The sequence below is a fragment of the Rhineura floridana genome, chromosome 4 (assembly GCF_030035675.1).
Source record: "Rhineura floridana isolate rRhiFlo1 chromosome 4, rRhiFlo1.hap2, whole genome shotgun sequence".
NCBI classification, from domain to species: Eukaryota; Metazoa; Chordata; class Lepidosauria; order Squamata; family Rhineuridae; genus Rhineura; species Rhineura floridana.
Window position 1 is genome coordinate 136,782,115 of NC_084483.1, and position 24,375 is coordinate 136,806,489.

A 24,375-nucleotide genomic window follows, 5' to 3' on the forward strand; every position below is an offset into this window, starting at 1 on the left:
TCGTGACGTCAATGGAGTTGGGGAGGAGGCAGAGAAAAAGAGCGAACGCGCTTAAATATCTACTAGCTGCCTTGGTATTAATTTTCTTTGACGAGGGCCGCTCAGTCAGCGCGGTGTAGCCTGTTCCAGGCTAGGCAGGCTTAACAGAGCTGAAGAATAAGAGAACCGCGTGTGATTGTTCACGCTCCCCCCCCCCGAGCGTATTTAGGGCCTCTCCGCCCACCCAGGAACGTTTCTGTCTCTTGAGCAACCGCGTAAGCAGAAGTTCCCTCAAAAATTGGGGAGCAAATACTTCCACCCTGTTAAAGACAACATATGGACTGGCATTAAAATCGGACTCCCAATTTTTAAATGAATAAACATCGAAGCGCTACCTCCGCATATGGATTGGAATCTGAAAGAGGGGTTCACGTGTTTACTTTTGCGCAAGGAGAGAAAATGTGGAAGAGCTGTGTGCGGGTTTAACTGTCTGTATGAAATCTCGCTCATAGAAATCACAATCCGATTTGGATTTGATTAATAGGGTAAGGCCATCCCATCTCAATCTGTAATTTAACATAAGTGTGAGGGGTGAGTAAGCTGCTTCACACTTTGGGAAGCAGTCATGTTTGCCAGAGATCTACAGATGGTTCCCATAGCGAACACAAAAAAGTGAGAAGGACAAAGAAGTGTTCCTAAAACATTATGTAGCCACATTGCCAGCAAAGAGGCCGCTGGCCCATATTTAAGAGTCCACTCTTCACACTTCTGCAGGAAACACTGGTGGAGGCTCACCAAACACATAACCAGAAAATGTTAAGCACCCTTCCCTAATGGTAGGCAGAGTGAGACAGCTGCCTCAGATACTTAGCCATAACCATAGCTGCCCTTCCTCTCTGTTCCCATAAACCCTTGCCTGGAGTCCCTAATTGGGCCAGCTGCCTCATCACTACCTTTGAAGGAAGAGTCAACTGCCAGTCCAATCAGCTTCTGTACATGTAAATAGAAGGAGGTGCCATCGTGTCCTTCAAGCAGCAAAATGTCTTGGGCCAACCCTATCTAAGACATGCATTAGCAAGCCTGCTTAGAGGAGACAGAAAGAAACACTGCTTCTGGTTGGAAGTTGGCTGTAACCTAAAATGTCCATTAAAACTAATTAAATGCATGCTATTGTAATAACAAAGCTTGTTAGTCATTTATTTCAAGACATTCTCTGTAATCAAATTAGGGTTGCCAGGTCAGAAGCATCCCAAAGCCTGAGATTTCAGGGGCGGGCCCTAGTGATGTAAGTAAAGTAAGTAAAATTTAATTTTTGTGTCGCCTATCTGGCCGAAGCCACTCTAGGCGACGTACACATTGAAATTGATAAAATACAATATAAATACAGAATAAAATACAATGCAGTCAACCATAACCATTTTAAATAGCAGCAGAATAAAACAATGTAGGGCAATCAATAAACAATTTAAAACAATCATAGAAAAATTAGCCCACCCCGGGGATCCCGAAGGCCTGTCCAAAGAGCCAGGTTTTTAAGGCGAAATGTATCCAGGGAAGGGGCATGGCGGAGATCGAACGGGAGGGAGTTCCAGAGAGTGGGGGCCGCCACTGAGAATGCCCTCCATGATGTCATGGAGGCAGGTTGTAGTGCTGTCATGGGAATGGGCTGTAGTCAGTGGTGCGCTGGAGCCGGCTCGTACAGGCTCGCGAGAGCCGATTGTTAAAGTTTTGAGAATTTTGCGAGCCATTTGTTAACAGAGGGAGCAGGGGAAGTCTTCTGCTCTTTTGATTGGTGGACGAAAGACATGTGCCAGAAGCATGGGCTTCTGGGCAGAGCTTAGAAAAGTTACTTGTTTGAACTGCAACTCCCATCAGACCAATCCAGTGGCCATGCTGGCTGGAGCTGATGCGAGTTGTAGTTAGGGTTGCCATATTGCCCAGTTAGCCGGGTTTTACCCGGATTCTTTGCATGCCACCCGGTGCCCGTTTAAGCCCTTTAGGTGGCCCAGATTCTCAGCTTTAATTTAAAAAAAAAAAAAGTTTCTAGGTGGTCTGGTTCTCGAGATATACATAAAAATGTCAGCCACCCCTGCTGTGTTCTGCATATAGATTAAACAAATAGGATGATAAAATACACCCCTGTCTCACACCCTTTCCAATGGGGAACCAATTGGTTTCTCCATATTCTGTCCTTACAGTAGCCTCTTGTCCAGAGTATAGGTTGTGCATCAGAACAGTCAAATCATTACTGGTTTCTGATGGTAGTATAGTATTGTCTGCATAACTTATTGATATTTCTCCCTCCAATTTTCACACCTCCTTCATCTTGGTCCAATCCCGCTTTCCGTATATGTTCTGCGTATAGATTAAATAAATAGGGTGATAAAATACACCCCTATCACACCCTTTCCAATGGGGAACCAATTGGTTTCTCCATATTCTGTCCTTACAGTAGCCTCTTGTCCAGAGTATAGGTTGTGCATCAGAACAGTCAGATACTGTGGTACCCCCATTTCTTTTAAAACCGTTCCATAGTTTTTTGTTATCTACACAATCAAAGACTTTGCTGTAATCTGTAAAGCACAGGGTGATTTTCTTCTGAAATACCTTGGTCCATTCCATTATCCAGCGTATGCTTGCAATATGATCTCTGGTGCCTCTTCCCTGTCTAAATCCTGTTTGGATTTTTTTTTCCGGAGAGCCGGTTGTTAAATATTTACCAGCACACCACTGGCTATAGTGATGTCACTGGGGCGGGCCCTAGTAATGTCACTGGAGTGGGCCCTAGTGATGTCATTAAGCATGATACATTAAGCATCAATGACAGTTGCTTGTAGCATACAATTCAAACAAAAACATTTCCCTGACTAGAAATTAAGATAGAAATCTTAGCTAAAAGATAGAGCCTGGATTGTTGTTATATGCCTTCAAGCTGATTATGACTTATGGTGACCCTATGAATCTTTTGGATGTATTCAGAGGGTTTTCATGGTAAGAGGTATTCAGAGGTGGTTTACCATTGCCTTCCTCTAAGCCTACGGCACCCGGTATTCCCAGGCAGTCTCCCATCCAAGTATTAACCAGGCCTGATCCTGCTTAGGTTCCGAGATTGGGCGTGTTCAGGGTAGTATGACTGTAGATAGTCTGGGTAGGGAACATTTAATCTAGCCTACTTGATTCTGGCAAGAAGGATTTAAGTGCCCTCAGGCCAGCCCAATCACCAGAAGACCATTGTAGGAAGAAAGGAGCCTAGTGTTGTGGAGACGTTAGATGGGAGTACTCAGGAGTAAAGATGGATGCCCCTGCAGACTGCAATTCTAAACACACTTACTAAGCCCCATAGGACCAATAGGATTTACTTCTGAGTAGATATGGTTTGGATTGTGTTGTTGGTAAAGCTTGACTAGGGATCCTCTGCAAAGATATCCATATCCAAGCAGGGTTGGCAACCCTGCCTAGAATGCCCTGCCCCTACCTTTTAAAATGGCTGCTCCAAACTTCTTTACAGATTTGACCCTTCGCTTCCGACAGAGGTCTGAGAAATGAATAAGAGTAAGAAGATTCTCTACCGTTTTCTGTCTACCTTGTGGGCTGCTATAAACTCACTTTGACAGCCAACCCAATTCCAGTGAGTAATAACTGACAGAGAGAAAACACACATGGTTTGATCTACCTTCATAGGCAGCAGCTTGGGAACAACAACAATTGCAGCCACGCTTCCCAGTATGTGAATTCTTTTACCACTATTGGGCAAGAAACAAACCATCATGCAACCAACAAGGTGCATCATCAATGGGTTTAAACGGGTTGAGCTGAGTGCATGGAACCACTGTTGCTTCTATGGCTGTAAGAGAGTGAGGTTAAAGGTAAATGAAATGCAAACAGAAAAAGAAAAACAAAAGACAGTGATGATTTCCTCAATGCAATACCATACCAACCACAACAAGATTCCTATGAGTAAGGCAGAAAACTCAGCATCCCACAACCAGTCAGGATTCCTAACCAAAAACCAAAACTAAAAAAATCCTGGCAACCAGTCAGCCAAGGTCACAGAAATCCCCATGCAGCACAACCTGACCCAGGGGCTGAAGTTAGTGCAGAATGCTGAGACACAATTGCTGACAAGAGTGAGACGCTATCAGCAAATAATACCTCTGCTCTGAAATCTGCACTGGTTGCCGATTTGCTACCAGGCCAAGTTCAAGGTGTGCTTTCCATGTTATTGGTTCCACATAGTACTTGTTCTGCTCTTGTAAGAAATTGATCCTTTAGTGTGGCAGCACCGATGCTTTGGAACTCCCTGTCTATTGACATTAGGCAGACTCCTTCATTGTACTCTTTTCAGCATCTGCTAAAAACATTCTTGTTTAGGCAAGCCTATCCAGGCATGTAGAAGCTATTGTGTTTTTTATATTACAAGTCATTGTTGGTTTTATTCTTTTGAATGTTTTTAAACACCTGTTTTAACTGTTTTCGCCAATAATTTTATTGTTTTAATTCCTTCTATAAACCGCTTTGAGATTTTTTACAATAAAGCGGTATATAAATGTTGCAAAATAAAATACATAAATAAACTTTGGAGTCACTGTGGCCCTTGGGTCTCTTTCCACTTTTAGGAACAAAGGAATCTACCTTATATCGACTCAGGTCATGTGGTACCATCTAGCTCAGTACCGATCACATGGACAAGCATTGGGCTGTCCAGGATTCCAGGCAATAGTCTTTTCCAGAAATTGAATTTTGGACCTTTGCATGCAAAGCATATGCCCTATCACTGAGCTACAGCACTTCCCGTTTAAAAAAGTATCTTTTAAAATTGAACACAACAGAGGGGAACCATAACAATCCCAAGGAAGAAGAGCACACTTAAAATGTAGAGGAAGTAATAATGTGCAACCATAGTGTGAAATCAAATACTTATCAGGACTTGATATGATGAAATATTGATATAAGCATGACTGTCAAAGAAGTTTATTATTTACATAACCTGTAAAGATATTTGTAGTGCAATCCTTTGATTGTTTAAGCAGATGCAAGTCCCAATGTATTCAATGGGGCTTATTCAAACAGGAAAGCATGCACAGAACTACAGCCTCAAGCAATAAGGAACACTCACCCAACCCAAAATTCAGAATCATGTCACTTTAAGCTGTTTTGCAACTGTTTATACTTTTTATGGTTATTGAATTTTAAAGGGATTTATTTCTTGTTGTGATCTGCCTTAGTTTCCAATTGACAATCCTCACAGGGTTATTGGGAAGACTCCACACACACACGAGATGTAAAAATACATAGACCTCATATAATAGTTTATTGTCAAAATGAGTTGGTCATTGCAGAACATTTTTTAAAAAATCAGTATTAGTTCCTACATAATAAAGGAATGATATTTATGTAAGCCCTGCCTAATTGTTTTAAAAAATAGGATTGGTGAGGGAAAGATTTACAACACAAAGACAATCCTTTGCTATGTTCAGTTAAATGTCCCATTAATTTACATCACAATCCTAACCATATCAAAAGTAAGTCCTATTGAATTCAATGGGGTTTACTCCAGGTATGTGGGATTAGCATTGCAGCTTATTCCCAGAAAGGCAAGTATTGCATTAAAACTTCATATTGGGAAGGTTTTCAAAACACTGCCCTCTTCAACAGCCCAGGGAAATTTAAACTTGTTTGACTCCTACACACAAGAGAAAAAAAGACCTTTGGTACTGCTGAAAGCTATATACTTACTCAATTTATGAGATTTTCAGATAAACAGGGGGGGGGATCATTTTCTACCTTTGAAAGGGAGTCTGGGTACTGCCTGGAGACCCAGAAATCCCTTGTTGATCGCAACCCTGACTTAACTTATTGGCTACAAACCTGAAAGGGAGAGGTTAGAGCAGCCCGCGAAGAGATCATGTCACAGAAGTTGCAGGGGTGAGCAGCTGGCATTTTAGTGTATGTCTCGTGAACTAGACCACCTAGAAACTTAATTTAAAAAAAAATGAAAGCTGAGAGTCCGGAGATTAAGCGAACTCACCCGGAGACCCGGAGAGGACCCCAAAAATCCAGAGTCTCTGGGTGAAACCCGGACACCTGGCAACCTTAAATCAAATATAAATTATTCTTTAAACTAGAACGGGGGGGGAATAGATGTGTCAGATGAATCAATTAAATAGTCTGGAAGTCAGAGGCAGCCCCAACTATGAAGCAAAATTAGGCGGCTGCCTCAGGTGGTAGATTTGACTGTTATTAAGGATGGCCAATCTCTTGTCTGTGCTGGCTGGGGAGTTGTAGTCCAAAAGGCATAGTGGGTGGGAGACAAATCTGATCTCTGAGACACAATCCAATAGGCAGTTCTTTGGTCTAAGACCCACTGAAGTGAATGGAATTGCACAAAACCCCTTGCTGGATTGTGCCCTGCTTTAATGGGAGGAGTTACTTAGATTTTCCACTGCAGACATCCAACACATCTTGGGCCCACATTTCTAAAAACGAAATGTTATATTGGCAGAACATCAAAATGTCTTCATCAAGTATTCTTTCAAAGAAGAAAACATTTGATGCAGCACATATGAAATGTCCATTGCAACCCATTATAAGACAAATACATCAGGCACAAATTTTCAAGTGGTTCACTAAAAAATAATGTTCATACTGTCATAAAGTTTGCCTTCCTGTTGGTTTGGTTGTGCTACTCTTTCTTTTTCACTGTTCTGTTTGCTATCCCAATTGTGCTTCCCAAACCTTTTATAGACACTGCCACATAAAGCATTCTTGCAAGTAAGCTGATCACCTATTATTGCTCCCAGACAGTTAATTTAGTTTCCTACCGTCAAACTGCCAACCCAGGGGTAGAGAACTTGTGGCCCCTCTCATCAGAAACAGCTGGAGAGGCACAGACTCCCTATTTCTGTGCTAATCTTCTTCAAAGTCTCCTCCCAGCCATATTTCAATATGTGTCTGGAGCAGTGTTGGGCTTGGTGGGAACGAGGGTGCCCTTCCTATCCCAAGTGGTTCAGGAAAGGTTCAGCCCAGATGGTGGTGGGAAGAGGATTCCATCATAAGAGATGAGATGTCAGGTGCTTGCATGTGGTTCCCTTTTCTGTTTTGCCCCTGGGGACTCAGGTTCACAATTGCTCTACCACCAAAATACCCTCCAGTCTGGCTGTTCTATTATTGAATGCTAGGTTAGTGCATAATAAGATCTAGGACTATTGGCATGGGGGACTTCAATGCCCACACCAAGGCTACTCTCTCTGGTCTGGCTTGGGACTTCATGGCCTCCGTGGTCATTGGCCCAACACATACCCTCCATTTGGGTTTTGCCCCTGGCAGTGAGGCTGGTAGGCTGGAAAGGGGAGGTGGGTCTGAGACCCTGTTGTCATGATCAGACCACTTTTTGGTGAAGTTTGGGCTAACGGTATCCGTTTTCTCCTGATGAGGTGAAGGCATTGGTTAGAATTCTCCACCCCGAAGACTTACAGATTCTAATAGATTCCTGAATGCTCTGGGTAATTTTACAAAGTGATGCATGAAGTCAGACCTGCTTAGCACTGTGTTCAGGTGTGCAAGAAAGTTCCCTGGATAGAGAGATCACTCATGAACCTCAATCAACCTCCCCTCACATCAGGCAATGCACAAGATCAGTCCTGCTAAGCGCAAAGGTTCAGCTGGTTGTTGAGTGCTATGGAAACTGTGCAAGGGGACTTTGCTGGCACTGCCAATCAGTACCTGCAGAGCACCTTTTGGCTAAGCCCTGCCCTTACCTGCTCGGTACATGATGTAATAAATGACATCAGGTGTAGGGCAGATGGGCATAGCTTGCCCAAAATGGTGACATGGGCCAAATGGGGAAGCCTGGTGGGCCAACTTTGGCCCACGAGCCAGAGGTTCCCCACTCCTGATTTACCCAATTAAAAGAAGAGCTGTCATCTGACTAAAGCAGTTTTAGCTGATTGATTAAATTTGCATAATTTGCATATGAATAACAACATAATTGAATGAAAAAGCATTATTTGTTGTCAGATGATGTACACAAGTGTCTTAGAAACATCTTAGAATGGAAGTGAGAATCCTGTAGTACTTGAGATGTTGCTGGACTCCCCAACTCCCCATCAGCCCCATCAAGCATGGCCAACGGCCAGGGATGATGGGAGTTGGAGTCCAACAACATTGAAGAAGCATTCTATCAAGAGAAACATCTCTAAGATGGTGTTTGCTATCTACACTTTTTAATGAGTACTTGTATTCAAAATGCATTTTTTAAAAGATCTGCTGCCTAATCAGGACACTTTTTTTAAACAATTGAAAATTTCTGTAACATATTAATATAACTGAACTATCAAACATTGCAGACTTAATGAAAAGTGACTTTGGGATCATTATTTTAAAAAAGCACAACTAATTGTTAAGATTGTGCTATAAGGAGACTAATGAGCTGTGCATAGCCAGCTTCTGCTGCCAACCTCTAGAACTAGTTTTCCAAGCTCAGGTACATCTACCCAGGTGGTCAGAATGCACCTCCAGAGTGCAGAGACTACTGTTTCTATGTACATTTGTGCACACCTTTATATGTTTGCATACAACTAAAACAAAAATGACACATTTTGCATGTCATTTGAGCATTAGCTATACTGAAAAGGCAGGTGCTTTTAAGCATCATATAAGGAACAAATGTGTTAGTTACTATTATACTATAGGAAAACAATGTCATATTTTACTCTGCAACTTTACAAGTACAAATAATTTTGGAATGTTTCAGCAGCTTCACATTTTTAAAAAGCACTCATTAGTGATAATCTGCAACCCTTTTTGCTTGAAGTCACTCATGCTATAATAGGCAAAACATTTTTAAAGTGTCTGTCTGAAAGCATTTTAATTTTTAACTCTTGGAACCAACAGTTTTATACTGAATTCTAGCCACACATTTCGTTTTCTTAAATCAAAGCCAACTAAGGGTGCAGTTCTGTGGACTGGAAATAGAGTAATAGATTTTGGCACATGAGCACGACTGGTGAACCCCATACAAGAACAAGGGTTTTTCCCCGGCTTGTGCAGATGAAAGATATTAGGAAAGTGAGAAACATAAGAGACTAGCTACACATCAACAAAGCAAAGCAGCTTTGGAGGTGCAGGGGCACAGAGCCAGAGCAGTGAATTGAAGGAGCGCTTAACCTTTTCTCATCTACAAAAAGTTCTCCACTCCTAACGTGTCTCCTTGGAAGGATAAGATGGATAAGATATAAATGCAGTCTCTTCATTATGATCCAACCATCCCAGGAAGGAGGAAGGGTGGGATATAAATTCAATAAGTAAATAATAAATACTACCACCATTTACAATGGACACATCTCTCAAGCACCAAGAAGAATGGGATAATTAATCCAAGTGTTATTTACAGAAATTGAAACTAGGGAGGGGGGTTGAATTATCAGTGGAGTGATACCATTTCTCCTTGGCAAATGTGGAAGTAGCTAATATGGCACAAGAGTAAAAAGTGTTTCACAATCATGACCATTTAATTCCATTTAACTTAAATTTTAATTCAAGCTAGCTTCATTTACATTAGTCTTGTTTTCTTGTTTTAATTTTACAAAAGTGCCAACAAACTTCTTGAATGCTGTTTATATCTGGTAGTTCCAGGACTTCAACTGATATACTTATTAGTTCATTCTCATGAACAGACAGAAGACAACTTCATTCAGAACAAAACTATATTTTAAGTGATGGGAAAGAATGTTGCACTATGCAGTTGCTGTGTTTGGAAGTAGATATTACTACTTTGTTCACGAATATCAGGTCAAAACAACACAACAGCAGGTTGAACTTCGGGTGACGGTGTTGAGGGAAAAGGAGTAGGTAATTCCCTGATCAATCCTCTGTAACAGCAGGCCTCATATAGTAATGATAGCTAAGAGCATGACTCTCTCTTAATTTCTGGGCAAAGTAGATTCGTTTTATGATGCTGAAATTGTCATTTAAGCATTTAACCGACTTTAAAAAGCAGATCACACTGAAGGAAATATAAGCAAAACAACAGACATATGTGATGCAAGTTTTGAAAAGGAAAATATAACTAGAATGTTATGCACTGTGATGCCTAGCAGTCTCTAGTTTTTATATGTTTAAAATTAATGCTTCATCTGTATTTGTATGAAATACTTTATTACCCAACAATGTAACTGCAGTGAACATAAATATACTATTTACAGGGATACTTAATTTATGTATAATCCTCATGAGGTGCTATTAAAATTTCATATTGAATAAATATTCACTAATAGGCAAAAAACCATGCGGTTTAAAAACGTACCTATAGCCAACAGATATTTCTATCAAACTTCTAAAAGCAGGGAAACTGGGTAGCTATAGTGAATGCACCAGGGGAACAGGAGACCTGACCTCCTCTCCGAGATATTGGACTGCCCTACAAATTTGTCAAAATGCAAACACAATTTGGGTTGGTCTTTCACAGTCCAATCCACTTACTGTGTAGCTTGGAAGAATTTGGTAACATGTGCCTCTGAGCATATGGTGAGTGGTGGCAAAACTTGCCATCTCCAAAGATGGAGAATTACATTTTTGTATGTTTGTTAGTGTTCTTCTTTGCTTCTTTTCTGTGTTACTACTGTTTCTACAGAGAATCTAACCTAGAAAATCATAATCTCATTATTCATCCTTGAAACCTGTGTCAAATCTATTTTTATTACATTCAAAGCCTTTGTATTGGTCAGTGTCATATGATGGTGAAGACAGCCTTTTGTGATTCAAACTGGAGATTATGCTCTATCTCTATTTTGGGCACATTAACAGTTGAATGTGAAACTGCAGTTTGATGTAAAATCAGACTGATTACAATATGTTGCTAGTTAAGCAATTATTCTACCTGTTGGGAAAAAACAAACTTGGCCTGCACAAGATGCATGCTTTCAGCCTGCTATGCTTAAACTACTCCACTTAATGAAAGCTGGGCATGATCAATAAAAAACAGAGCACACCTAGAATTTTGCTAGAATATACTTCACCTCCCACTCTTTTATCTTGTGCAAACTGAGACATTCATGTCCACTGGAAACTATTCTGCAGAATAGTCAGTGCCATTATTCCACAATTGTTTTTGCAGCTTTTTCTTAGTGTTGCAAAGTGTTGCTGTACTTCACATATTCACAGAAACAGAAGCAAAAGAAAATGATTTACTAGGAAACTTCACCAAAATTCCAAAGTAAATCAAACATATTTAAAGTGACCATCTGAACTATATCAACTGTTTAAAATTTGTTGCTTCCTCCCTGCTAAAACAAGATCAGCACAACACATGTCTTCTTTCTATTATTTGAGCTGATTGCAAGTATTGTCACCACTCACCATATGCTCAGAAGTACGTTACAAAATTCTTCCAAGCTACACAGCAAGTAGATTGGACTGTGAAAGACCAACCCAAATTGTGTTTGCATTTTGACAAATTTGTAGGGCACTCCAATATCTCAGAGAGGAGGTCAGGTCTCCTGCTCCCCTGGTGCATTCACTATAGCTGTGCAATTTCCCTGCTTTTAAAAGATTGATAGAAATATCTGTGGGCTGTAGGTATGTTCTTAAACCACAAGGTTTTTTGCCTATTAGTGAATTTCTCTGCTTTTTAATCCGGGAGGTAAGAAATAGGATCCTGTGCAAGTTTGCTGAGAATGGATTGATCATTTGCATGCTTATTAAGTTCAGTGGAATTTACTCCCCTGAAATCATGCTTAGGATGGGTGAAACTGAACACAAGGAATGGGGAGGAGGGGGAGGGGAGCAGGCAGGAGGGGGAGAAGGAGGGCAGGGTTGATCATTTGCATGTTTATTCAGTTCAGTGGGATTTACTGCCGTGCAATCATGCTTAGGATAAACTGACCATGGGGTGGGAGGCCTGGAGTGGGCAGGGGAGGAGAAAGAAGGAAGAGGGAAGGAGAGGAAGAAGGGAGGAAGAAGAGAGGCAGGTCTGATCATTTGCATGCTTATTGAGTTCAGTGGGATTTACTCCCATGCAATCATGGCTAGGATAGGTAAAACTGACTGTGGGGGAGGAGGAGGGGAGAAGGGGGAGAGGGGAGCAAAAGGAGGGGGAGGGGAAAGGGATGAAGGGGCAAAAGGGAGGTGTTGGGAGGGAGGAGGAGAGGGGAGGTCAGGTTCGATCATTTGCATGCTTATTGAGTTCAATGGGATTTACTCCCATGCTATCACGCTTAGGATAAGTAAAACTGATGATGGGGAGGAGGAGGGGGGAAGGTGGGGATTGGAAAGGGTTTGGGGGAGGGGAATAGAGGGGTGAAGGGGCAGGGAAGGGGCAAGAGTGAGGGGGTAGGAGGGAGGTGATGGGAGGGCAGGTTTGATCATTTGCATGCTTTTTGAGTTCAGTGGGATTTACTCCTATGCAATCATGCTTAGGATAGGTGAAACTGACTTGGGAGAGGGGCAGGGAGAGGGGAAGGGGAGGGGGAGGGAGGAAGGGGGAAGGAAGGAAACTGGATTGGGGGTATTTGGCAGAGGGGAAGCCCCTTTCCTTTCCAAAAGGAAAACATTGTGAACAGTATTATTTTGCAGTGTTTCCTTCACCTTTTTATTCTACAGCATGCACATGTAGTCTCCCACACAAATTAAAACCAAAGCTGTCCCTGGCCACACCCACAGCAGAACTTTATTTCTCTTTGGACAGTCATGGCTTCTCTCAAAGAATCTTGGGAAGTGTAGTTAGTGAAGGGTGCTGAGAGTTGCTTGGAGATGCCCTGTTCCCCTCACAGAGCTTCATTCAGAGCAGCTGACTGTTAAACCAATCTGGCCACGGGAACTCTGTCAGGGGAATAGGAGTCTCCTCTCAGCACCCTTCACAAACTACACTTCCCAGGATTCTTTGGGGGAAGCCATGACTGTCTAAAGTGAAATAAAGGTCTGGTGTGGGTGTGGCCCCCTAATTAGGCAAGCCCAGCAGCTGCGAGTCTGGCTTTTAGAACACTGACAGTTGGTTCTTACTCAGCATGCCCGACATTATGGTAGACTTCAATGCAAACTTTCTTAAATTAATTAAAAATCAGCCAGGCATTTCTTTTTAACTTTTAAACTGCAGAGGATGAAGGTCACAGTATGCAAGGTCAATAATAGGATTACAGGTACTCTCTGAATATGGCTGGTTTTTAATTAATTTCAACAAATTATGAGAACTCTGACAGAAAAAAGTCCAACAGGGGTGTTTTCTCTCTCTCTCTTGTTACACTTTGAACTCTCGATTCTCTCTGACTGTTTTGTATATCGCCATGGAAATTTAGAGGGTTGTTAAGCAAGCATTTCTGAGTTCAGGACTATAAGTTTTGTAAGGTTTTGTTTTGAAATGAGCTTATGGGAAGCATCAGAATGGCATGGGGGTATTTTCAATTTAACATTGCAGAATGCGAAAAATCCATGCTGACTATAATCCAAAAAACTTATGTATGCATAGAAACACTGTGTTTTACAATGCCTGTTGTTTGTATATTTAAGATTTATCATCATTTCTATGCCTAAAAACTAAGATTTTATAAGTGACATTTCATATCCTAATGTAGAAGCAATTAATGGTGCCCGCATAACAATGAAAACGGAAGATGTTAACTAAAGCATACCACTGTCCATAAACATTTAGTTTTTAGATCATGGTAAACATAATTAGAACATAAACCAAAACGCATATTCCTTTTGCAGTCTTTTATGTGGAAATCCATAGGCTTCAATGGAACCTGGTACTTTCTAGTTGTTGTTAGACGACTATTATAAGAACTTAAGAAGCTGCCTTATACTGAGTCAGACCACTAGTCAGTCTAGCTCTGTATTTCTGCACTGTATTGTTCTCCAGCATTTCAGGCAGGAGTCTCACCCTGCCCTATCCGGAGATGCTGGGGATTGAACCTGGCACCTTCTGCATGCAAGGCAGATGCTCTACCACTGAGGTATGGCCCTTCCCCAGACCATGACCATGCAGGATGGGGCTGATGGAATTGTAGTCCAACAACAATAGGAAGACATCAGGTTGGGAAAAGACTGGGAACAGACATGCATATGTGCACACAACATATTTCTCATGCCCAATGTTTTTTTTATAAATCCTGCATATATCAGAAATACTCTTATTTTAAAATAAGGAAAATAAGCTGTAAGATCCTACAATTTTATAATAGAATGATCAGGACAAGGGATGCAGATTGTGTATTTATATGACCAGCTACAGTATTAATGGTACACTTTTTAAGGATGCACATGCAAAATTAATATCAAAGTATATATACTGGTAAGTGCCTATACTAAGTTATACTCAGAGGCAACAAGGGCAGCAAAAAAGCAATATTTTGCTGCCACTATTAAAGCATCTATTTGCCGTCCAGTGGAGCTCTTTAAAGTTGTCCGTGGGCTATTGTCTTCTGGCCCTAGGGACTCGGTGGAATAATCTGAAGCCCGCTGTAATGAATTTGCTAGGCACTTCCAGGATAAAATCTTTTGCATCCGTCGGGACTTAGACTCCAATGTTATAGCAGTTGAATCGAATGAGGTATCCAGAGCACGGCCTTGTCCTGATTCTTTGGATGAGCTTCAGTTGGTACAGCTTGAGGACGTTGACAAGGTGCTTGGATTGGTGCGTGCAACCATTTCTAAGTTGGAGCCTTGCCCCTCTTGGCTAATAAAAGCTAGCAGGTATGGAACAGCCGGCTGGGCCAGGGAAGTGATAAATGCCTCATTGCGAGAGGGAGTGGTCTCTAGCTGCCTGAAAAAGGTGGTGGTAAGACCACGTCTGAAGAAACCGTCCTTGGACCCAGAAAATCTTAACAATTACAGGCCGGTAGCAAATGTCCCATTCCTGGGCAAGGTCCTCGAACGAGTGGTTGCCAGCCAGCTCCAGACACTCTTGGATGAAACCGATTATCTAGATCCATTTCAATCGGGTTTCAGGCCTGGTTTTGGTACAGAGACAGCCTTGGTCGCCCTGTATGATGACCTTTGTCGGGAGAAAGACAGGGGGAGTGTGACTCTGTTGATTCTCCTTGATCTCTCAGCGGCTTTTGATACCATCGACCATGGTATCCTTCTGGGGAGACTCGCTGATTTGGGAGTTGGTGGCACTGCTTGGCAGTGGTTCCGCTCCTACTTGGTGGGTCATTTCCAGAAGGTAGTGCTTGGGGAGCACTGCTCGACACCCTGGGTACTCCAGTATGGGGTTCCACAGGGGTCAGTTTTGTCCCCCATGCTTTTTAACATCTATATGAAGCCCCTGGGTGCAGTCATCAGGAGTTTTGGAATGCGTTGCCATCAGTATGCTGATGACACGCAGCTCTACTTTTCCTTTTCATCTTTTTCAGGTGAGGCTGTCAATGTACTGAACCGGTGCCTGGCTGTGACAATGGACTGGATGAGAGCTAATAAACTGAGGCTTAATCCAGACAAGACCGAGATGCTGTTAGTGGGAGGTTCTCCCGACCGGATGGTGGATGTTCAACCTGTTCTGGACGGGGTTACACTCCCCCTGAAGGAGCAGGTTCGTAGTTTGGGAGTTCTTTTAGAACCTTCACTGTCACTTGAGGATCAAGTAGCCTTGGTGGCATGGAGTGCCTTTTACCAACTTTGTTTGGTGGCCCAACTTCGCCCCTATCTGGATAGGGATGACCTCGCTTCAGTTGTCCATGCTCTGGTAACCTCTAAAGTAGATTACTGCAATGCGCTGTACGTGGGGCTGCCTTTGAAGACAGTTCGGAAACTGCAGCTCGTGCAAAATGCAGCGGCCAGATTGATAACGGGGACCAGGCGGTCCGAACATATAACACTGATTCTGGCCCGCTTGCATTGGCTGCCTATATGTTTCCGGGCCCGGTTCAAGGTGCTGGTTTTAACCTATAAAGTCTTATACGGCGTGGGACCACAATACCTGATGGAACGCCTCTCCCAATATGAACCTACCCATATGCTACGCTCAGCATCGAAGGCCCTCCTCCGGGTGCCTACTCAGACGGAGGCTCGGAGGGTGGCGACAAGAAAGAGGGCCTTCTCAGTGGCGGCCCCCGAATTATGGAATAGTCTTCCTGACGAGGTACGCCTGGCGCCGACATTACTATCTTTTCGGCGCCAGGTTAAAACTTTCCTCTTTTCCCAGGCATTTTAGTATGTGTAAAAATGTTTATGTTTTTAAGTTTATATTTTAAGCTTTTAAAAAACTGTTTTAAATATGTGTTTCATTGTATTTTATGCTGATTGTTGTGAACCGCCCAGGGAGCTTCGGCTATGGGCGGTATATAAATTTAATAAAATGAAAATGAAATGAATGAAAGGAAAGATCTAAATTAAAGATGTAGAATGTGGAAAAGGTATAAATTAATCCATCAATGGTATTCTAGGATTATTTAATTATTCCCAAGAAAGAGTAGATGCACTTATACAGCATACTGTATATTCCAGATAGTTGAATCAATTATTTATTGAATTAATCATATGAGAAAGCTATTGTAAGTTTCAGAATTGTATGAACTGAATTTTAAAGGCTATAAATCTGCAGTGGGGAACCTTTGGCTCTCGAGATGTTGCTGAACTACAACTCCCACCAGCCCTAACAAGCATGGCCAATGGCCAGAGATGACAGAAGCTGCAGTTCAGCAACACCTGGAGGGCCAAAGGTTCCTCATACCTGCTGTAAATAGTGAACCTCCACTCAAACTATTATTACAATTTGGTTTTAACAAAGGGGGATTATGCTGAAAACATAACTATATTTAAATACATGTTTAAAAAAATAAAATAAAATGTATGAATTCATATTCTGTAAATCCATGTTCTGTGTGTATAACTGTTTATAAGTATATTAGCAAAATATGAAATGTGCCGTTTTTTAAAATTTTAAACTATTTTAATTATGGTATTAATTCTTTTTCAATCTCTCACTCTTGCTAAAACCAAATTGGAAAAATAGTTTTGATTGAGATTCAATATCTGAACTGAACTTAGTTGCTTAAATTGTCATAATTCTCTTTTCTTTCCCGTCACAGAGGTTTTACAATTATTATATGACAAACAGCAGCATATTTCTGCTACTGCTTCTTCCTTTCTTCCATTCTTGACCTCCAGAGAGTAAACCACAAGCTGTTCCAGTCTTTTGGATTCAGAACTGTTAGTTTTGCATATACATACAATTTAAAATTATTTTGAAAAATCTCTGTAATGCTTCATGTTGTCAGAACACTTTTGCTTATTAAATTACAGGTACATATATACTTTACCTGCTATAAATCTATGATCTGATATAAATTAAGAAGACAGTGAGTAAAGAAAATCACATTCCATAGAAGTATACTTCTAGTATTTCAACAATGTTGGTACAGAGACACCTACAGAGATAATTTGCTTCTCTGAAAAGCAAATTTGAGTTCTTGATTTTAAAACGCTGCTGGTGGTGGTGGTGTTTAGAGTCAGGTGTACTGCAGTCTAATAAGTTAAACACAAACACTGACTTTTTATTATAAATCTTTGAAGTATTTTAATTCTATTTTATATTTATACAACAAAAAGGGGCAAAAGTCACCACTTGTGTTTCAAGATTTAGAATATACATGTCCATGGAATGATTTGTAAAAATATTTTTACATTATACATTGCAGCATTTAAACTTCTGGGTTAGTGCCTCTATTCTATCCTGGTACCAAAAAAGTAGACCAGAACTTTCCTACAACCATGATATGGTCTGTTGCATGAGCATACATAGCAGGCTTTCACTTATACATTGCTAATCTGCTCTCAGTTATCATGAAGATGTTCAAAGGATTTCAAAATCCAGTTAAGCCAAAGAAGTTCTATAATCTACCCTGGACTAAACACGCTTCAACAGTAACCAAGGCCAAGGAGCAGGAAGAGCCATCAGCCAGCTGCATAGCTGCTAAGGAATGAGTAGAACATGGGAAGCTTCAAGCGCTGTTGGTCCTTGCGACACCAAGCAATAACAGTTCCTTCATTATTTGCTGTGTACAAGTGATGGCCATCACAGGAAAATGTAAGGCTGTAAAGAATTTGAAAAATAAAACAATCTCACAGGTTATTGAATATTTTAAAGGCTTAAGGATTTTCCTCAAAGGCGTGGGGGTGGGGTGGAGGAGAGAGTAAAGATGTAGTTTTAATATGCTCATACTGAGACAGCTATTTCCAAGATTTGCATCCTGCCGTTCTAAAAATGTTTCACACAAAACACCATGCTGTGTACAACTGAGTCAATGTACAATGCTAGGAATGTCTGCAGCAGCTCTTCCCTATTCACCCCTGAATAAGTCCCAGGAAAAACTGGCACACACCAAGTCTACTCTCACCCTTGCTTAATTTTAATTCCTTGAAATCTGTTTGCTGCACCTTCCCCTGCATCCTCTTGTGCTGGAAAGCATATTCAACCATATTTCAGTTGCACTTTTGATATTTTCAACAGAATTAATTCATCCCTCCAGCATACTGGCATGGAAGCTATTATGTCGTCTACATGGCCTCCCCATTTCAACAGTTACCGGTGTGACATGGACTCCAACAGAACAGAAGCTGTAACCATGTTACAAAGACAGCTTGAAGAATCAGCATCATCTTTAGAGTTGTGACTAAAGGAATCATTTTCCCCTACAAATGAAGCAATCCCTAATATTGCTATGTTTTTACATTTGTTGAAAACATCTTTTATTCCATGTCTTCCCAAATAAGTCCATTTTACTACTGCTGTTCTTGCTGGCTTGATGCTTTTAATATTGTTTTATGCTTTGTACCATGTTTGATATTCTATTTTTGTACACTGCTCAGGTATTCTTTAAACATCTTACACATTCTGAAACAAATAATCTTTATAAGGAGCTACTTTATGAAGAGACACCCCATAGCATTTTCTTTGGCTAGAAGAGAGAGGCCACCACTTCCAAATCAACTGGGCAGATTATCTATAGTGTATTTTAATTCACTAATAGGCAAAAAACCTTGCGGTTTAAGAACATACCTATAGCCCACAGATATTTCTATCAAACTTTCAAAAGCAGGGAAATTGGAGACCTGACTTCCTTTCTGAGATATTGGATGGCCCTACAAATTTGTCAAAATGCAAACAGAATTTGGGTTGGTCTTTCACAGTCCAATCCACTTCCTGTATAGCTTGAAAGAATTTGGTAATGTGCCTCTGAGCATATGGCGAGTGGTGGCAATACCTGCAATCTCCAAAGATGGAGAATTATATTTTTGTATGTTTGTTGGTGTTCTTCTTACTTTGCTTCTTTCCTGTGTTAATAATGTTTCTACAGAGAATCTAATCTAGAAAAATTTATTTCTCTCATTTTTCAACCTAGAAATCTGAAATTTATTTTTATTAATTTCAAAGCCTTTTTACTGGTCAATGTCATATGAATGGTGAAGCTAGCCTTTTGTGTTTGAAACTGGAGGTTATGTTCTATTTCTATTTTGGGTGCATTAACAGTTGAATCTGAAATTGCAGTTTGATGTAAAATCAGACGGATTACAATATGTTGCTACTTTAGCAATGACTGTAGCTGTTGAAAAAAAGAGGATGCAAGTTTTCAGCCTGCTATGTTTAAACCACTTCATTTAAGGCAAGGTGGGCACGGTCAATTAAAAACATAGAGTCACTGCCATTATTCCACAATTATTTTTGGAGTTTTTTAGTGTAAATTTTGCAAAGTGTTGCTGTACACATATTCACAGAAATAGAAACAAAAGAAAATGATTTCCTATAGGAAATGTCACTAAAACTGCAAAGTAAATCAGACATATTTAAAGTGACCATCTGAACTATATCAACTGTCTTAATAATGTTGCTTCCTCCCTGCTAAAACAAGATCAGCACACACATGTCTTCTTTCTATTATTTGGGCTGATTGCAGGTGTTGCCACCACTCACCATATGTTCAGAGGCACATTACCAAATTCCTCCAAGCTACACAGCAAGTAGATTGGACTGTGAAAGACCAACCCAAATTGTGTTTGCATTTTGACAAATTTGTAGGGCAGTCCAAAATCTGAGAGAGGAAGTCAGGTCTCCTGTTCCCCTGGTGCATTCACTATAGCTGCCCAATTTCTCTGCTTTTTAAAGTTTGATAGAAATATCTGTGAGCTATAGGTATGTTCTTGAACCGCAAGGTTTTTTGCCTATTAGTGAATTTCCCTGCTTTTAAATCCAGCAGGTAAGAAATGGGATCCTGTGCAAGTTTGCTGAGAATGGATTGATCATTTGCATGCTTATTAAGATCAGTGGGATTTATTCCCTTGCAATCATGCTCAGGATAGGTGAAACTGACCACAGGGGACGGGAACGGGGGGAGGAGGAGGAGGAGGAGGGAGGGCAGAGGGGAGGAGGGGGATAGGAGCAGGCAGGAGGGTGAGGGGAGGAGGACAGGTTTGATCATTTGTATGTTTATTGTTCAGTGGGATTTACTCCTGTGCAATCATGCTTAGGATAAGTAAAACTGACCGGGGGGGGGGAGAGGGCTGGAGTGGGCAGGAGAGGAGGAAGACCGAAGAGGGGAGGGGAGGAGGAAGGGAAAGGAGAGGGGAAGGAAGGAAAAGGCAGGTCTGATCATTTGCATGCTTATTGAGTTTCATGGGATTTACTCCCATGCAATCATGGTTAGGATAGGTAGAACTGACCATGGGGGAGGAGGAGAGGGAGGGGGGAGGGGAAGGAGCGGATTGGAGGGGGCAAAGGAAGGGGGAGGGCAGGTTTGATCATTTGCATGCTTATAGAGTTCAATGGAATTTACTCCCATGCAATCATACTTAAGATAGGTAAAACTGACCATGGGGAGGAGGAAGGGGAAGAGGGGGAAGGAGGTGATTGGAAGGGGATGGGGATGGGTAGGGAGGGGCAAAGGAAGCAGGAGGGAAGGGGCAAGAAGGAGGGGATAGGAGGGAGGAGAAGGGAGGGTTTGATCATTTGCATACTTTTTGAGTTCAATGGGATGTATTTCTGTGAAATCATGTTTGAAAATGGAAATGGAATGACTTCAAGTCGATCCCGACTTATGGTGACCCTATGAATAGGTTTTCATGGTAAATGGTATTTAGAGGTGGTTTTATCATTGCCTTACTCTGAGGCTGAGAGGCAGTGACTGCCCCAAGGTCACCGAGTGAGCTTCATGGCTGTGTGGGGATTCAAACCCTGGTCTCCAGGTTGTAGTCCAACACTGAACCGGGGGGAGGGGCAAGTAGGGTAAGAGGTGGGGGAGGGGAGGAGATTGGGTGGGTGGACACTGGGCAGTGGGGAACCCCCTTACCTTTCAAAAAGGAAAATACTGTGAACAGTATCATTGCTTTTCAGCATTTCCCCCACCTTTTTATTCTACAGTAGACACATCCACACAAATTTAAACCAAAGCTGTCCTTGGCCACATCCACACAAGACATTTATTTCACTTTGGACAGTCATGTCTTCTCCCAAAGAATCCTGGGAAGTGTAGTTAGCGAAGGGTGCTGAGAATTGCTAGGAGATGCCCTGTTCCCCCTCACAGACCTTCAATCAGAGTGGCTGACTGTTAAACCACTCTGGCCACTGGAGCTCTGTCAGGGGAATAACAGGCTCCCCTCAGCACCCTTCCCAGGATTCTTTGGGGGAAGCCATGACCGTCTTTAGTGAAATCAAAGTCTGGTGTGAGTGTGGCCCCTTGATTAGCCAAGCCAAGCAGCTGTGAGTCTGGCTTTTAGAACTCTGATAGTTGGTTCTTACTGAGCATACCCGACACTATCATTGGGTTCAAGCCAAAATTTCTTAAATTAATTAAAAATCAGCCAGGCATTTTTTTAACTTTTAAACTGCAGAAGATGAAGGTCAGAGTATGGGGCAAGGACAGTAATAGGATTACAGGTACTCTGTGAACATAGCTCACTGTGATTTTTAATGAATTTCAACAGATTATGAGGACTCTGAGAGAAAAAATCCAAAAGGGCTCTCGAGGTTTTTTCTCTCTTTTGTGTATCGCCATGAAAATTTAGAGGGTTGTTAAGCAAGCATTTCTGAGTTCAGGACTATAAGTTTTGTAAGGTTTTGTTTTGAAATGAGCTTATGGGAAGCATCAGAATGGCATGGTGTTTTTTTTTCCAATTTAACATTGTGGAATGTGAAAAATCCACTCTGGATATAGTATACAGCCACTCTCGTGGCTGTATAATACAGAAGACATTGTGGGTATAGTTAACTTCATGTTAATCTTAGTTCCCATGAGAGTAAAGTACTATTTCTAGATTATGATGTCCACCATACAGTTTTCAAAATTATCTATAAAAGAAACTTTAAAAACAGTTTTTAAAGGAACCAATTTACGTTGAAAATAATGTTTTCATGGCCTACCAGTAAATTGCTACGTGTTACAAAGTTAATTTTTTTAATTTACCTTACAATAGGTTTATTTGATTTAGGAAATGTAATTTCCCGCACAGGTTTCAGATCCCACGTGCTCCACAATCTAAGAAAAAGAAAAGACAAAAATAACTGCTACCGTATACAACCCAATTACAGAAAAAGCTTTTCAGAGATTTGGCTGCAGTATTGTAGGGCTATCACTGAACATGGCACACTCATTCATCTTATTTTGTGTCCTGCCAGGGTCTCTGGTCAGAGTTGTGCTGCAGAGTTTTGTAATCTTTCAAGCTGTACCCTAAAAAATCCAAGTAAGCCCTCAAAATCACAAGCCTTCTATTCTAATGCATATATACATTTAGTGTGACTGTCATGGACAACATTTATTTATTTATTTATTTATTTACTTATACCCCACTCTTACAGCCAAAAATGCTCAGACAGCAGCTTACAAAAAATCAGTAGTAAAGGCAGTCCCTGCCCTGAGGCTTACAACCCAAAAGACATGACACACAAGGAAAACTGGATGGGGGGGAGGGGGTAAGTAAGTTGAGGCACCAGTTCCTATAATGCAGATATATAGCTCAATTTAAATAGATTCTGGCTGATGATGGCAGTTGCAATCCTCACAGGAGGGGACTTGATGGAGTTGCCCTCCTTCCTTCATTCCCAGTGTCATTGGCAGTTCTGGCAATAGCCTAGACGCATCTCCCCCACCCCCAGATTACATCCAAGAGCAAAACAGCCAACAATATCCAGGCCATATGAGCTTAAGATGGGCTGCTGAATCAAACCAAAAGGGTCATCTGTTCTAGCATCCTGTTTCCAAATGTGGCCAGCCAGATGCTCCCCTCCCCTCCGAGTAACAGGTACATATCACATAAGCACATACATAGCCCTTAAAAAGAGAGAGAGAGAAATTGTGCTTGGCTACCTGCTCCTTACATCAGTACCTACCATTTCAGGAAAAAAAATCTTCTTTTTGGACAATACAGACAATATTAGAGTAAAACGTCTTGCAGGGTTTTTTTTGTTTTTTTTAAAGAGCAAAAAGGCTCTTTTTCATCTACTGCAAAATTGCCCTCTCTGAGCAAGAGCACCCTCTCTCCTTCACAACCTTGGACAGTTAATCTGTGAAAGTAGAATCACCACAGGAATATGGAGATAGTTATTCCCATTGTTCCCACAGAAATAAGCAACTATACACATCTTAAGAACAGTTGCTAGGTCAGAGAAGTATGGCACACGGTTTCCCAAAGAGTGCACTGTAGCTTCTATAAGAAGCATATACAATCCTAAAGGAAAATTGTCTATCATAGCCACTCACTATTGTATATTGCTGCAGGGATGAGACTGTGCTGGGACCATCAAGGGGCAAGCTTTTCCACCTGCCTTGCCCCACCCCTCTGCTTGGATCTTATCAGGAGGAGCTGCAGACTGAGAGGTATTGCTGTTTTGCCCCCTGCTCTTAGTGACGTTTTCTGGGGACTGTCCTTTACCAAGATGATGTCTGCTTTTTGTTTGTAGTTGTTGTTGCTTTTTAGAAATGTTATAATTTTGTTGGTTTGAATTCTTGTAGATTGTGTTGTTTTGATTTGTATTTATGCTTTTCTATTTGTGTGTGAGCCGCCTTGGGGGCCTTTGTGGCCGAAAGGCAGCCTAGAAATAGACGCTAACATAACATAACTCACCTTACAACTCCATTTTCTAGCCCTCCAGCAATTACATTGATAGAGACTCCTTCAGGCTGGTTAGAGAAAGCAACAGAGCATATAATTTCTCTACAGTGCACATGTCCCACAAGATCACCATTAACTGTCCAAAGTCTCAGATCACTGCCGCCGCCAACTGAAATACAAGAGAACTGCATTAGCCACATAAAATCCAGATCATGATCAAGGTGAAGCAATACACTACCTAAAAGGCCACTCAAATGGATCAAAGGAATGAAGGACTAGCATCCAGTTATATGCAAGCACTAATATTATAGAATATTTTTCTGGCAGTAGCAATGTCAAAAAAACCCTAAAACCCAAATGTAT

General features: G+C 41.4%; 1 protein-coding gene across 6 annotated transcripts in view; it reads right to left on the minus strand.

Moving 5' to 3' along the window:
* Window positions 1-16,894: 16,894 nt before the first annotated feature.
* The window catches only part of LYST (lysosomal trafficking regulator), a 160,745-nt gene continuing 153,264 nt past the window's right edge, over window positions 16,895-24,375 (minus strand). For 5 of the 6 annotated variants that reach the window (XM_061624550.1, XM_061624547.1, XM_061624549.1 and 2 more), the window contains 3 exons: window positions 24,025-24,181; window positions 22,368-22,439; window positions 16,895-18,004 (listed from right to left, as the gene is read on the minus strand). In XM_061624550.1, the coding sequence (XP_061480534.1) occupies window positions 17,866-18,004; window positions 22,368-22,439; window positions 24,025-24,181 (368 nt within the window). In that variant the 3' untranslated portion in view covers window positions 16,895-17,865. The remainder of the gene's footprint in view (window positions 18,005-22,367; window positions 22,440-24,024; window positions 24,182-24,375) is intronic. The other variant, XM_061624551.1, reaches the window with a different exon arrangement.